Source organism: Panthera onca, chromosome F1 (assembly GCF_046562875.1).
Source record: "Panthera onca isolate mPanOnc1 chromosome F1, mPanOnc1 haplotype 2, whole genome shotgun sequence".
NCBI classification, from domain to species: Eukaryota; Metazoa; Chordata; class Mammalia; order Carnivora; family Felidae; genus Panthera; species Panthera onca.
Genome location: NC_138355.1, coordinates 28,487,599 through 28,504,334, shown reverse-complemented (window position 1 = coordinate 28,504,334; position 16,736 = coordinate 28,487,599). Strand labels below are relative to the sequence as shown.

General features: G+C 37.2%; 1 protein-coding gene across 6 annotated transcripts in view; it reads left to right on the top strand.

Moving 5' to 3' along the window:
• Nucleotides 1–16,736, top strand: part of RGSL1 (regulator of G protein signaling like 1) — a 107,247-nt gene that overhangs the window by 71,202 nt on the left and 19,309 nt on the right. For all 6 annotated transcript variants that reach the window (XR_009613469.3, XR_009613468.3, XM_060643781.2 and 3 more), the window contains exons 11-15: nt 3,868–3,973; nt 7,120–7,313; nt 8,630–8,747; nt 9,171–9,282; nt 11,526–11,655. Coding sequence is in view for 4 of the 6 variants with exons in the window: in XM_060643781.2 (XP_060499764.2) it covers nt 3,868–3,973; nt 7,120–7,313; nt 8,630–8,747; nt 9,171–9,282; nt 11,526–11,655 (660 nt within the window). In the remaining 2 variants the exon portion in view is untranslated. The remainder of the gene's footprint in view (nt 1–3,867; nt 3,974–7,119; nt 7,314–8,629; nt 8,748–9,170; nt 9,283–11,525; nt 11,656–16,736) is intronic.

The following is a 16,736-nucleotide window of genomic DNA, read 5'->3' as shown; positions in this document are numbered from 1 at the left end:
CTAAGACTTGCAGTTTTTCCTTTATATTATTAGAGGCTACAGCTCTAGATACAAGCAAATTTGGAATTATAGCTTTCTGGTAGAGCAAATCATTATCCCTAATAACGCTTCTTACTTTATTATTTTTCTAATATTATTATAGTCATTACGTTTCTTTCTGGTTAGTGTTTGCTTGTTATATCCTTTTCCACTCTTTTATTTTTTAATATCTTCTTCTTTTATATTTAACGTGAGACTCTTTAAAGCAGAATCTCTCTCTTTTTTTTTCTTTTTTGGTGTTTTCATTTTTGTTGAATCCAATTTGAGAATTGTCTTTTAATTAAAGTATTTAGGGGCACCTGGGTGGCTCAGTCAGTTGGTTCAGCATCCAACTTTGGTTCAGGTCATGATCTCATGGTTCATGAGTTCAAGCCCCCCATCGGGTTCTCTACAGACAGCTCAGAGCCTGGAGCCTGTTTTGGATACTGTGTCTCCCTCTCTCTCTGCCCCTCCCCCACTCACACTCTGTCCCCCTCTCTCTCAAGAATAAATAAACATTAAAAAATTGTAATTAGAGTATTAGTCTGATTACATTAACTGTAACGTCTCATGTATTAGGTTTTAAATGCTACCTTACTACATTTGTCCCTTCTGTTCTATGTTCCCTTTTCTCTCCTTTTGGCTTTCTTTAAGATTACAAGTTTTTTTAGATTAATAATTCTATATATTCTTTCTGCTAATGTGTTGTTTTTGCATGTTTTCTTTTTTTTAGTGGTTACCATATAGATTTCAAAATGCATCCTTGACATATTAAAATTTAATTTAAGTTACTGCTTTTACTGCATATATATTACTGTTTTATAAGTCAATATTCATTTAGGCTTACTCACATATCCACTTTTTCTTTCTTTTTCATCATTTCCCACTCCTCTAAGCTGCCTCCAAAAACACCTTTTGCATTTCCTTTAGTGTGAATTTTTAAAGTATTTTTATTTTGGTTTTATTTGTTAAGATTATAGTCTCTGGATATAGAATTCTTGGTGGAATTATTTTATTTTAGCACTTCGAAGATATTATCTTATTATCTCTTGGCATCCTTAGTTCATTTTGAGGAGTCAGCCTGAAGGCTTTACTGACATTGTTTAGTAAAAAGAAATATTTATTTTATTCATTCCACTACCCCCCCCCCCATATTTTCTTTTCTTCTTTTCTTTCATGCAATTTTACTATTATGTACCTAAGTATTTATGCTACTTGTGATTTCAGGACTTCTTGAATTTCTGACTTGATGTCAGTTGTCAGTTTTAGAAAATTTTCAATTATCTCTTCAAATATTTGTCCTGCTCCATTTTATTTCTTCCCTCCTTTTGATAACCTTACTACATATATTTTTGACATTATAGCCATGTGCTTGTCTTATGTGATTTTTTCTTTATTTTCCATATTTTTCTCCATATGTTTCAGTCTGCATATTTGATTTAAATCCTAGTTCAATAATTCTCACTTTGTTATGCAGAATTTGTAATTAAACCAATTTATTAATTCTTAACTTCCTTAATTTCAGTCATTAAATTTTTTATTTTTAGAATATTTTTTGTCTGATATTCAGTCTATGTTGATATTTTCCTCCTTTTAATTCCTTGAGCTATATTAATAATAGTAACTTTAAAGTCCATATTTGTATTTCATATATCTATTTCAACTATCAATTTTTTTCCCTTGGTTTTTGGTCAGGTCTTTTAAAATACATTGTTATTTCTGCTTTATTTGTGAACATTGTTGGTAAGAAATTTGTAGAGATAATTTGAGGTTCTGGGTAATGTTATTTTTCTCCAGAGAGGATTTTATTATATATCTGACATACAAGTATGTCGCGACCGGCGCGACAAACACCAAGGTCAGTGTCCTGAGGGTAGGGGAATGCAAGAAAAAAGAGAGAGAAGAAAGTTTGGGAACAGGAGGGTCCCCTGGGCTGATGGCCCAAGTGACGGCTTTATTGTTGCTGTACACAATCTTTTATATCCAGACTCTTATGGGTCAGGCCATTCTAAGAATAAACAGGTTTCACATAATCGCTGCCAACCAAAACATTTAGTTCTGTGTTTCTTGTGCATTGTCTAGACGGGTCACAACAAGACCTTGTTGAGAAGATTGCTAGCAAAACACAATTCCCATGTTTGTTTCTATCTGACTCGGGGTAGAAAAAGGGAGGTAGCATTACTGCCAACACCTGCAGACCACAGGCTTCAGGAATTAACTTTCTCAGCCTTGACAAGGCTTTCGTATGCCCTTGAAAGTGGGGGAATGGGAGGGGGAACCACCGGGTTGGCTAAGTCAACAGGGAACATTGCTCCACCGGGTCTCAGCCTGGCACTGGGGCCCGGCCCCCCACACAAGTAGCATCCAAATAACCTTAATCCATTTAGGGATTGAGTTGGTGCAAAGTCAGTTTTTATTCTTTCTGATGGATGAGCTATTTCTGGTTTCCCTTACTTCTTGGGATCCCAATTAAAAGACTGGGGTACTTGTCAGAGCCTTTTCTTCTTTGCTGTTTTCAATTTTGCCTTCTTCTGCCTTGAGAGTCTGCCAAAAACTTTGTTAAATTTTTCAGTAGCAACTGTCTTAATTGATAAGTGTCTTGAGAATAAAAGTAATGCCAGGTTTCTTTTTTTGTCCATGTTCTAAAGGCCAGTGGTTTTTGTCTTCTGACCTATTGTGGTTTTAACATTATGAATGCCTCTAGGGTGTGAACTTACCTTTCTGGTTTCTAACATCCTCTTTGTTTCTTATTTCTATGTTTTTATTTTTTTGTCTTAATTTTTTACAAGCTTACATATGAGTTTTAAAAGGGTTATTTTTTTTATCCAGCATGTATAAGTGTTTGTATTGGAAGGTTTTTTGATTTCTTTTGTGTGAATATTTTTTTTTTGTATCTAGTCTTCCATAGTCTTGATTTTATTTTTTTCACCTATTCAATTGCATTTATTTAGAACTAGTATATACCTCTATTGCTTTCAATATTTTGTATGCTGTCACTGAAAGTATTACTAAACCGCACAAAAATTATCTGTGAGAGTATACTCTATTTAATAAACATTTTAAAGCATTGACTATATAACTAGGACATGTTCTCACATAAGTAATATACCATCCTTGCCCTTAATGAGTTGAGAGTCTATCTTTTCTTCTAAAATACTCACCTCAAAGGGCTCTCCTAAAACACTGAGATCCTTGGAATCTGTTGTTCTTCGATAGTAGTGTTTTAATATGTTTTTTAAAATAATGGTTTTTAGATGGCAATAGGGAACCAGATACCCACTCTAAATTGTGTATGGTGTGATAGAGTACCTTTTAAGAAGCTTGCAGTGGGCACAGTGTTTTCAAGAAAGGGAACGATTTCAGTTAAAGTAAGAAGAAGATAGAGGAAATTCTTAACAAAGAGGTCAAGACTCTGTGAGAGTTTACTGATTACACAGCAGGAGTTCCAGAGGTGAAAGGGCATAGGATGGGATAACAGAGGTGTCAGGGAAGACTGAATGTCATGTGGAATATGGTTTAGTCAAAATGGCTGACTGGGGGAAGGATGGATGACATTTGGTGTTGAAATAAGAAATAAAATAAACTTGGTCTCAGCAGTCTTCTGATGAAGGTGGGTTCTCGGCCTAATGGCCAGCAGACTTAGATAACACAGTTGGAACTGAAGTCAGAGATAAAATCATCCCTAAGTTTCTTTTCAGTAGTAATTGCCTGAGGTGTTGACAGTTGTGGGGACTATGATTTTTCCACATGCACTCAATGTCTGATAAATATCCTTTTTAATTTGTCCCTTCTTATTCTCTGAAATGTTCTTATAATATGGTATTCCCTAACTTTGTGACTTTTCATTAGATTTCACAGTGGAAATTATCAGAGAACCAAGAGTGGTCTCACCCTCACCTAGGAAAACATCATTTTACAAAAGGACTGGTATGAGGAAGCCCTCATTAAGACCTAGGTAAGACATAGGATTTGGCTACAGCAATATTCTTCAGACACAAGCCATGTTCTTTAATCTCAACATGTCTAATGCTGAACTTATCCTTCAGTATATGAGTTTTTTAAAAATTTTTTTCCATATATCATAAACATACACACAATATTTGTTTATTTGTTTTGAGAAAGAGAGAGAGCAGGAGAGGGGCAGAGAGAGAGAGAGACAGAGAGAGTTTCAAGCAGGCTCCACTCTGTCAGCACTGAGCCTGATGTGGTACTTGATCTCATGATGCCGGGATCATAACCTGAGCCCAAACCAAAAGTCGGGCACTTAACCGACTGAGCCACATAGACACCCCCACATTTTGTATTTTAAACCAATTATTTATTTTCTATAATTGAGACCATGCAATATATATTATAAGATAACATTTTTTAACTTAAAAAAACTATCATGGACATCATGATAATTTGTAGAGTTATATCCCCTTTCATAATACAGATGTAGCATGTTTTTTTATGGACATTTTAATGAACTTTTTAATGGACATTACATTATTTTTCATTTTTCACTGCTATAAATAGTGTCACAATAAACATCCTGGTATATATATTCTTGCCTATTTCTTTTTCTGTATTGTGTACTATTGTAGTAACCTCCTAACTGGTTCCTTATTTCATGTCTCTCCCCTTATAATAAATCCTAGAATCAACTTATTAAGGTCTCACTTCTAGGAAAAAACTCTGTGGTCCTTTCTTTCAGAAGTGTCCACTTTTTTCTCCTTACCTTAGCACAAGTGCCACCTCTACATAAAAAGTTCTTCAGATGTATGTCGCTATGACTTCCCTCTTCTCTGAGCACTACATCCCTAAAATACAACACAAAGTACTTACTGTGTACTACTTTTTACTGCTCTTTATTTTTTAGGTATCTTTTCCATTTTCTTGGACTTGACTATGATTTTCTTATAGGCCATGCCATTCATTCAATCATTCATTTTTTTAATTCAATAATTACCTATTAATGACTAGGTATATGAAAAGTCCTTAAAGAAGATAAAGATATAGTAACACATACAAATTTGGTAGTCAGAGTCACTGGGAGAATATTTTGAATAGAGAAAGCTTTCCAAAGTATGCTTTCAGTTACTGATAACATTCATTGAGGATGATAAGTCCTTTCTCTCTTCTAAATACTCTAGATAGATCTTCCTTCCGTTGAAGGAACTGAAATTGTTCTCTGACCATTAATCATTTATTTCTTTTGCTGTTCCAGTTTGCACCACTTTCCACTGTGTCTATAGAAATACCTATTCTATTTAGCTAAGTATCACAGAAGTGTTAACATCCTGTTTCATGTCTTCAGTTAAGACCAAAACAGAATGCCCCATGGATCCCACAGTTGCATTTCTCTTTAACCTTGTCCCTAGCCCTTGTTCAGTGAAATAAACAGTTATTGAACATATACTGTGTCCCAGATACTAATGTTACAAAAATGAAATATATTCCTTACCTTTACAAGGCTGACCTTAAAATTTCATAATAAAATATTGGATAATTACCATAAGGGTATAGGAAAGAGAAGTAAATTTTGAGTAAGGATTAGGAAAAGTTAAACTATCAGAAGAGACCCCAAACTACATGTACAATTTCATGTGCATGTGCAAAGAAATGAGAGTATTTTGAGGGTAAGGCTAAACCTTCCAAGCTAAAGAAATGACACAAACATAAACTCACAAATATAAAGGTATTTAAAAACTTGAAAATAGCCCAGTGGTGTTAAAGCGTACAATGCATGGGGTGAAGAGACATAAATTCTAACATTAGAAAGCCAAATTGAGACCAAATAACAAAAATAAAGTCTTAAAAGAATTATTAAGGAATTTATGTTGATTAACTGGAAATGAGAATTTCTTGAGACTTGTTGAAACAAGAGTAACAGAGATACCTTTTATATGGATTTAGAAAACAGTACCCAGGCAGAAGTAGTAATGATATATATACAGGAGTCAGAACATCAGAGACTGAAGACAGAAATAATAGTTAGAAGGTTGTTGCAGTTGTTCATACAGGTGATATTAAAAACTTGAATTAGGGATATCTGGGTGGCTCAGTTGGTTAAGATCAGACTTTGACTCAGGTCATGATCTCACAGTCCGTGGTTTGAGCCCCGTGTCGGGCTCTGTGCTGACAGCTCAGAGCCTGCTTTGGATCCTCCATCTGTCTCTGCTCCTCCCGCTGTCACATTCTCTCTCTCCTTCTCTCAAAAATAAACATTAAAAAAAACCTTGAATTAAACAGTGGGAGTAGAAATGGAAGTGAAGATACAGACTTTAAGACCACTGAAGAGGAAGAATCAGACTCTGGAATGGTGGAGGAAGAACATCACAAATTGTCTCCCCATAAAAGTAATGATAAAGGGGCACTTGTGTGCTCAGTTGGTTAAGCTTCTGACTCTTGATTTTGGGCCAGGTCATGGTCTCATGGTCATGAGATCCAGCCCTGCACTGGATCTTAAGATTCTCTCTCTCCCTGTACCCCTCTCTCCTGCTCCCTCTTTCTCTCTCTCTCTCTCTTAAAAAACAAACAAACATGGGGCGCCTGGGTGGCTCAGTAGGTTAAGCGTCCGACTTCAGCTCAGGTCACGATCTCGCGGTCCGTGAGTTTGAGCCCCACGTCAGGCTCTGGGCTGATGGCTCAGAGCCTGGAGCCTGCTTCTGATTCTGTGTCTCCCTCTCTCTCTGCCCCTCCCCCATTCATGCTCTGTCTCTCTCTGTCTCAAAAATAAATAAACGTTAAAAAAATATATAAAAAAAAAACCAAACCAAAACAAACAAAGGGCCATATTTCATTCTTCCTCATTGCCAAGTAATATTCCATTGTATATATAAACTACATCTTCTTTATCCATTCATCAGTTGATGGACATTTAGGCTCTTTCCATAATTTGGCTATTGTTGAAAGTGCTGCTATAAACACTGGGGTACATGTGCATATAAAATTTTAAATTTATCTCTAAGTAAATAGTAACCAATTTTTTCATCCTATTTTTTACACACAGCCAGAGGCCCCACAGTCTTGGAGATGCCCTTTCCCATTCCATAGTTGGAGCAGAATCCAGGTTTACCATCCCTTTCTCTTCACCAATGATGCTTTCTTGTTTTCCAGAAACTTGACAGAAGTCCTCCTAAATTCAAACCACTTGGAATTCTTCAGGGAGTTCCTCAAAGAACGGAAGGCTGATAGCCCCTTGAAATTCCTGATGGCCATACATAAGATCAGTATTGAGACAAATGAAAAAATTTACAAGTCTCTCTTTGAAAATATAATCAAGACTTTCTTCCATGGCAAAGTCCCTGCTGGTATGCATCATGTTCTCCTGATATTGTTTCCTTTTCCCTTTAGTATTTTAGGAGAAGAGTTTGACAGAAAACCTGTCTCATGTGAGTCCCCTGAAAGAGCAGAACAGAGCAGTGGCCGCACGAGCAGTATTGAGATAAAGATTAGGAGGGACAGTAAAAACGGAGAGCAACAATAATAAAACTAAAGTATAATACTAGTATGGGAAGCCAAATGCAAGACACTTGTACTTATATGTGAAATAGATCCTTTCATTTAACTGTGTTCAACACTGAAAATAGGATCTTATTTAATCTCTATAAGGTAGGAATGAATAGATCCATTTTACTAATGAGGAATATGAAATTCAGAGAACTTGAATTCAAACTCAAGTCATCTGACCCTTAAATCAACTAGACAGAAATTAAATACAAAAACAAGAGTTAGCTATTTGTAAAGTTGGAGTTCTCATGAACTATGGGTTGTAGAGAGAGCTGTACTGGGAAAGAGAAAACTGTCTCCCTGAAAATCTTTATTTCATTAATTTTGTTTTCTTGCCTATGGAGGGAGGGCAATCTGACCTATGTAAATTCATCTTGACCAGAAACAAAAGTTGCAAGCAAAGTATTGACCTATATAATTCTAGAGGAGAAAAAAAGAGGTGAGCATAATTCTATCCTCAAAGTAAACAAATCTATAGCAAAGCAACGAAGATAAAGCCTTTTATTTTGGCACAAATGAACTGGTGTGTGTGTGTGTGTGTGTGTGTGTGTGTGTGTGTATTTACTTGTGGCAATCTAGATCAGGTTATAAATTTTATGAAAGTAAAAAGAGAGGTACAACTGGCAAATCTTTACTTGTAAGAAATATTTATTTGTTCAGTCTCAGGAAGAAGACAAAGAGGAGTATGTAGATCTTGTCCTTGATAAGTTCTCAAGTCTTATTCATGAACAAAATAGTCTCTGAACACCTGGAGAATTATATTGCCCTCGTGATACTTATTTGTAATCTTGGATTCCTCATTTACCCCAGCAGTTTAACATTAATCCTTTACTGTTCTGCTCTCTTCCTAAACCAAAAACTTTAAACTAGCTGCAGAGATGAGTTCTTTAAATATTTCTTTCCCCTTAAACACTCATCTTAGAAACTTGAATGGAAGTAAACCAGGACTGTATTTGCTCTGCAATGCTCCTCTGAGATTTTCAAACAAATTGGAGTGAAGAGTTCAGAGTCTAACCAGATTGAGAATAAGGGACAGACTCTAAGATGAAAAACACACGAACTACCTCAGAAATGGTAGAAGAGAAGATGAGGACTTTTTCTCTCTTGCATTTTTTAGAAGTAATACTGCAGTGTGATGCCCCTATTATACAAGAAATCTCTCACATGCATCATGTCAGCACAACTACATTATTAACGCTACAGGGATATGTCATGAAATCTCTAGAAGAAAAGTGGTGAGTATTGATCAGTGAACGCCGTGGTTCTTTCTGGACCTGCACAGGGGCTTCTGAAAGCCATAGTAAAGAGTCTCAAATTCCAGAAGTTCACTGCCAGGGCTTCCTTGCAAGAGAAAAGGCAAATTTATCTTGAATCCTCTACTTACCTACCTGCTATGCACATGCATTGTGCACACACGTCCAAACACACACACTTCAGTTCATTTACTTGAACAAAGAACAATACAGTATTGATTAGGAAGGATAGGCTGACATTAGCAAAGGATTGAAATTGGAAGAAGAATATTTGTAAATGTCTCACTATTTCCCAATTCCTATTTTCTCGACTTCCTCCAAAAGCTGACATAGGTTTGCCTTGACTGTTACCTTTTATGTACCAGGTGTTTGCCTTCTTTGATGTCCTTGGTCTCCTTTTGGCAGGTTTAAAGATTACCAAGAGCTGTTCCCACCTTACCCTCAGGAAGGGCAGCATATTGAAGTTCAAACTTCTAGGAAGCCCTCAAAGACAACAACTTACCTACAGGAATCTCAGGTCAGTGAGGAAGACAGTGAAGACAAGACACTGGGAATAAAAAAGCACTGCTTAGGCATTGTCAACCATGCAAAACAGTTTCATTGTTAGCTTATTTATTCACCAAAACAACTACTCTTTTGGATAGGTTTAATTCACATTTACAAAGACGAATTCTGAGGCCCAGAGAAATTGTTACAGTGGGAATTTAAGAAAATCCCTGTCTTCACTCTCTGTGACCAAAACCAACTGAGTGATAGACATAAGGTTTAGATACATGGAGATCAAAATGTCAGTGTTTTTTTTTTTAATTTTTAAAGTTTATTTATTTATTTTGAGAGAGAGAGAGAAAGAAGTAGAAGGAAGAGGAGGAGGAGAGGAGGAAGAGGCAGAGAGAAAGGGAGAGAAAGAATCCCAAGCAAGCTCCATGCTGGGGCTCAAAATCATGAACTGTGAGATCATGACCCGAGCAGAAACCAAGAGTCAGAGGCTTAACTGACTTGAGCCACCCAGGCACCCCCAAAATGTCAGTGTTTTTACTGCTGAAAGCTAGTTTGAAGGACATGGATTGGCTGTGAAGCCAAATGGGTTTAATAATCCTCTGCACCCAAATTAAACTTAGTTAAAAGTCCAATCACTGGCAAAATGGAGCAACTCAGGCCTGCATTTACTTGAGTGAACCCCTTATGAGTGACAAAGGGCAAGCCTAAACACAGGTATCCTGCAAACAAGAGACTCCCAGAGAGAGAATGCAGGAGGCTGACAGTAGAACATGTCCATTTTTTTCCTTCCAAACCTATCAATTATTTAACCCATTCTTTCTCCATGGGAGGAGAGCAAAGGGAATTTTTTTCCAGCTTACACAAAAGCACTTTAATTAACAGTATATAATTTTCCAAAATACAGTTTTGTAAGGAAATGGCAATAATACAGTTTTTACAAAGAAGTTTCTCAGTAAATCCCAGAGTACTTCAGACCTCCTCCACTAAGACGCATGCTCCCCGAGACAGGAATGTTATTCAGGAAAATCTCTTCATATGATTTGAGAAAATATTTATGCTTCCTTTAAATAATCACTTGCTCAATGTTATAGAGTTGATTAGTATCAGAAAAAATTGAGCCCAGCTCCATCTGACTCCAAAAATCGTGCTAAGATTTCTGAAAATAATGCCTAAGCCCATTGATCCTATACTCCAGATATGAAAACTTCTGCTCCTTCCTTTCTCCTCTTTATTTTCTCCATGTATGAGTCAACTCCATGTCAGGATACCATGAATGATCATGTAGGACATTAAAAAGAATATTGCACCCAGGACCAGGAGACTTCGTTTTAATTTCAGGTCTTACAGTTGCTCTTAGATAAGAAAAGATGAAAAGAAACCAACATGGATTTAGTGCCTATTTTGTGCTAAGCACTGTATTAGACTTTACATGTATAATCACTAACCCTCACCACAACCCTGAAGGCTGTTGTTTCTATTTTACACATGGAAACATTAAGACACAGATTGAATTGACCCAAATTACACAATTAGGAAGAAGCTAGACTCCATATGGAAAATTTCTGATCCCAAATCCAGCCACTACATGGCTCTCTAAAGCCATGCTTACACTGAGGATTCCACTTTGTAGAATGAGACAACTGAACTAGTTGATCAATAAGATCATTTCTGGCTCTAAATATCAATTTGTCAAGGGGTAAATGAATTACAGAATGGTCACTGGGTGTTATGAAACAGATGAGGAATTTATAAAATGCATTTGTGTGTGTGTGTGTGTGTGTGTGTGGTGTGCGTGTAATTATATCTTTCTCTTTTTAATGATTAGAAATGTTTTTATTCATTTCTTCTTATTTTATTCTTATTTCTTCAACAGTTCAAATCTGCCCAAGCCATTATTCTCTTCTTGTGAGTTTTACTTGTCTCTGACCTCTGTTTTCTTCCTGTTCTTAGCTTTCACACTCTCTCTCCTAATCATGGCATCTTAAATCTTACCATTGAAAAATGGTGGTAGAAGGGGCATTGCCAATGGCCGCATGCCTAGGTAAAGCCAGAACCTTCTACCCACTATCAACTTAATTTAGGGAAGGCTAACAGTTCTCTGACTTGAGTTTCCTCATCTTAAAATTGGAGCTAAAGATGATTTCTTATAAAGGAGGTGTTGTGAGGATTAAATGTAATGAGTGTCAAATTTCTGTCATAGTAAACTTTCGGTGAACAGAAGCTATACTGATGAATGTGGCATACCTCTCTCTCTTTTCCCAGAAAAGAGGCTGGCTGAAAATGATTAGCTTTATTAAGAGCTTTTGCAAGTACCGCAGATTTATGTCTGATCCCAGTAAACGCCACGAATTTGAAGAATATCTTCACCTGGAAGTACAAAATAGCAAGGAAAGTAAGTCACTTCTCTATTTACTGCCTTTCCTGTTGACATTCCATACACAGGGGTTAGCCCAGATAAGAAACTGCAGGGCGGTTGCTGTGTGTCATACCTGTGTTAGTGTGGGGTATAGCAAGAACTCCAGGTCCTGGGTGCAAAGCCAAGCTCACCCCTGCTTAGAGAGGATGTGAGTCCAGTGGCTTCTGCTTACAGAGCCAGCAATGGTGCAGAATGACTAGTCTAAAGCATAGCAAGATCTTACATTTTACAAAACTGTTTGTCTGTAGTATAGATTTATTCAACTACTACATTTATTATTTCATTCACTCATTCATCACTTTTTGAGAATCTACTATGTAGCAGGAACTTTGCCAGGTGCTGGAGATACAGTAGGAAACATGCAGCATATGTCCTCATGGCATTTACAGTCTTGAATGTAAGACAGAAAATAAGAGCCACAGATGTCGGAGCAAGATTTCCTGGGTTTGAATCTGCCATTTTCTAACTGAAGGACCTTGTGAAAGTGGTTTTGTGCCTCTGTTTTTTTTTTTCCATCTGTAGAATGGTAATAATAATGGTGCTTTTCTCATAAGATTATTGTGGAGATTAAGTGAGTTAATACATATAAAATATCTTTACCCATTGCTATAAAAGAGTTAACCAGTGTATTGCTATTATTATGTAGTGAGTGATCCCAAAGATAATTTCAAGGAGACCCTAGTTACTCAAAGGGTAGGATCAGGGAAGACTTCTCCTAGAAAATCACATAAATTTGTCTTCAGGAATGAGCAAGTTAGACAAAATAGGAGGGGAGAAATTTCTAGGTCTACATAGGATCCTAAAATAAGAAAGAGGATGGCACATTGCAGGAACTGCAATCAGGCCAGATGGATAGGAGATTAATAAGATGCCAAAAGTGCCTGAGATAATATTGGAGGAACTAATGACAAATTTCATCTCTTTTGATGACTTGAGTTGTTCCAATTGTCACTGTAACAAATAATACTGCAAAACATACATACTTTGCAATTGTGTTATTTCTATGAAATAAACTCCTTAAAATGGGAGAAATGGGAAAATGGTTAAAAATAGTTAAATTTCAGTCCTTTAATAACATCACACTAAATAAATTCTCACCAACAGTATAAATGAGTGCCACATTGTCACTAACATGGGGTATTATGCATTTTTTAAAAAACTGCCAATCCAGTAAATGAAAAATAATGTGCCATTCTTATGTATATTTCTTTAGTAATTGAGCACTTTTATTTATTGGTCATTTGTATTCTTTTTTGAATTGTTTATGTCCTTTGTCTATTTTTCTATTAGAATTGTTAAATATTATTTTATTTTCTAATTTGCAAAAGTTTTTGTATGTATGTTTTACGAACTGCTTCACATTTAGGATTTTAGAGTAGTTCCAGCTCTTTTGTTTCTTCTTTTAAATAAAATTAGTTCAAACCTGTATGCCCCAGAATGATAGGAAGTCCCATGTCACCCCCCCTTTAATTTCCCATATCCTTAGTATTGTATGAGAGAGCCCAAGAAGAGTGCTTCTGTAGCTCAGTGGGAGATCTACCGGCCAGTAGTCTCCTTCCTATCACTATCATTTAGCCTTTTCTGGGACTGTTATATCCTTCAATCAATGACCCATTTATCATTACAAAAAACACTTTCTTGGGAGAGAAGGGGCCAACATGGCAGAGAAGTAGGGGGATCAGAACTTCCCTAGTCTCTCAAACAAAGAAGTGTTGAAGCCAAAGGATTTTGAACCCCAAGAGCTCGGGGAAGAAAGGAGACAGTCGTGCTTCCAGGGACCCACCGGGACAACCTGATGGGCCATAGGAGCATGATTGGAACTGGGAGAGATAAAAGGAATGGAGGGGAGGATCCCCTCCTTCAGAGAGACAAAGGGAACAGAAAGAGAGGCTGGTGAAGCATAGGACTATATCTGGCCACAGAAAAACCTTGAACTAGGAGGGAGAAAGATCCAATTTCTAACTGTGGGGCTTTCTCCAGACTGGGACCGGCTGCCCAGATCACGCACCTGGGCAGGAGGGGAGCCAGTCCGCGGCTTGGTGGCTAGGTCAGGGGTGCAGTTCGCAGTAGGAGAAAGCAATTCCTTTCCTAGAGTGTTGTGGGACAGGACAACGCCTGCCTGTGCCTGCCAGCAGGGGGCCACTTATCTGAGGGTGCAGAGCAGAGCTTCCCCAGTACCAGGACTCCGCACCTCCCCTGTACCAGGATGCACTGAGCAAGAATTTGAATCCCAGTCAAGCGCCAGGCATGGGAATCACAGGAGAGGACCCAAATAGATAAGATCATGAATGAAAATGGAATTATTACAACCAATCCCTCAGAAACACTTATCAGAAGCAACTATCAGGGAATGCTATGAAAAATTATATGCCAATAAACTGGACAACCTGGAAGAAATGGACATATTCCTAAACACTCACACACTACCAAAACTCAAAAGGGGAGAAATAGAAAATTTGAACAGACCCATAACTAGCGAAGAAATTGAACCAGTTATCAAAAGTCTCCCAACAAATAAGAGTCCTGGATCAGATGGCTTCCCTGGGGAATTCTACCAGACATTTAAAGCAGAGTTAATATCTATCCTTCTCAAGCTACTCCAAAAAATAGAAATGGAAGAAAAGTTCTGGAATCATTCTATGAAGCCAGTAGTACTTTGATTCACAAACCAGACAGAGACCCCATAAAAAAGGAGAACTACAGGCCAATATCCCTGATGAACATGGATCCAAAATTCTCAACAAGATACTAGCAAATCAAATTCAACAATTATTCACCATGATCTAATAGGATTCATTCCTGGACTACAGGGCTGGTTCAATATTCGCAAATCAATCAATGTGATACATCACATTAATAAAAGAAAGGATAAGAACCACATGATCCTGTCAATAGATGCATAAAAAGCATTTGACAAAATATAGCATCCTTTCTTAGTAAAAACCCTCAAGAAAGTCTGGATAGAAGGAACATACTTAAACATCATAAAAACCATATATGAAAAGCCCACAGCTAATATCATCCTCAATGGGGAAAAACTGAGAGCTTTCTCCCTGAGATCAGCAACATGACAGGGACGTCCACTCTCACCACTGTTGTTTAACATAGTGTTGGAAGTTCTAGCATCAGCAACCGACAACAAAATGAAATAAAGGGCATAAAAATTGGCAAAGAAGAAGTAAAACTTTCACTTTTCACAGATGACATGATACTCCATTTGGAAAACCCAAAAGACTGCACCAAAAGACTGCTAGAACTAATATATGAATTCAGCAAAGTCATACGGTACAAAATCAATCTACAGAAATTGGTTACATTTTTATACACCAATAATGAAGCAACAGAAAGAGAAATAAAGAAACTTATTCCATTTACAATTGCACCAAGAAACATGAAATATCTAGGAATAATCACAACCAAAGATGTAAAATATCTGTCAGCTGAAAACTATAGAAAGCTTATGAAGGAAATTGAAGAAGACACAAAGAAATGGAAAAACATTCCATGCTCATGAACTGGAAGAATAAATATGATTAAAATGTCAATACTACCCAAAGCAATCTACACATTCAGTACAATCCCGATCAAAATTGCACTAGCTATCTTCTCAAAGCTAGAACAAACCTAAAATTTGTATGGCACCACAAAAGATCCTGACTAGCCAAAGTAATATTGAATTAGAAAACCAAAGTGGGATGCATCACAGTCCCAGACTTTAGCCTCTACTACAAAGCTGTAATCATCAAGACAGTATGGTATTGGCACAAAGCGACACGTAGACCAATGGAATAGAATAGAGAACCCAGAAATGGACCCACAAATGTATGGCCAACTAATCTTTGACAAAGCAGGAAAGAATATCCAATGGAAAAAAGACAGTCTCTTTAGCAAATGGTGCTGGGAGAACTGGACAGCAACATGCAGAAGAATGAAACTAGGCCACTTTCTTACACCATACACAAAAGTAAACTCAAAATGGATAAAGGACCTGAATGTGAGACAGGAAACCATCAAAACCCTAGAGGAGAAAGCAGGCAACAACCTCTTTGACCTCAGCTGCAGCAATTTCTTACTTGACACATCTCCAAAGGCAAGGGAATTAAAAGCAAAAATGAACTACTTGGAACTAATCAAGATAAAAAGCTTCTTCACTGCAAAGAAAACAATCAACAAAATTAAAAGGCAACCAACAGAATGGGCGAAGATATGTGCAAATGACATATCAGATAAAGGGCTAGTATCCAAAATCTATAAAGAACTTATCAAACTCAACACATGAAAAATAAATGATCCAGTGAAGAAATGGGCAGAAGACATGAATAGACACTTTTCCAAAGAAGACATCCAGATGGCCAACAGATATATGAAATGATGCTCAACGTCACTCATCATCAGGGAAATACAAATCAAAGCCACACTGAAATATCATCTCACACTGGTCAGAGTGACTAAAACAAACAAATCAGGAAACTGTAGATCCTGGTGAGGATGTGGAGAAATGGGAACGCTCTTGCACTGTTGGTGGGAATGCAAATTGGTGCAGCCACTCTGGAAAACAGTGTGGAAGTTCCTCAAAAAATTAAAAATAGAACCACCCTTTGACTCAGCAATAGCACTGCTAGGAATTTACTCAAGGAATACAGGATTACTGATCCATAGGGGCACATATACCCCAATGTTTATAGCAGCTCTTTCAACAATAGCCAAATTATGAAAAGAGCCTAAGTGTCCATCAATTGATGAATGGATAAAGAAGATGTGGCTTATATATAAAATGGAATACTGCTTAGAAATGAGAAAGAATGAAATCCGTCCATTTGCAGCAATGTGGATGGAACTGGTGAAATAAGTCAATCAGAGAAAGACAGATATCATATGTTTTCACTCATATACGAATCTTGAGAAACTTAACAGAAGTCCATGAGGGAAGGGAAGGGGGAAAAAAGTTACAGAGAGGGAGGGAGGCAAACCATAAGAGACTCTTAAATACAGAGAACAAACTGAGAGTTGATGGGGGGTGGAGAGGGGAAAGTGGGTGATGGGCATTGAGGAGGGCA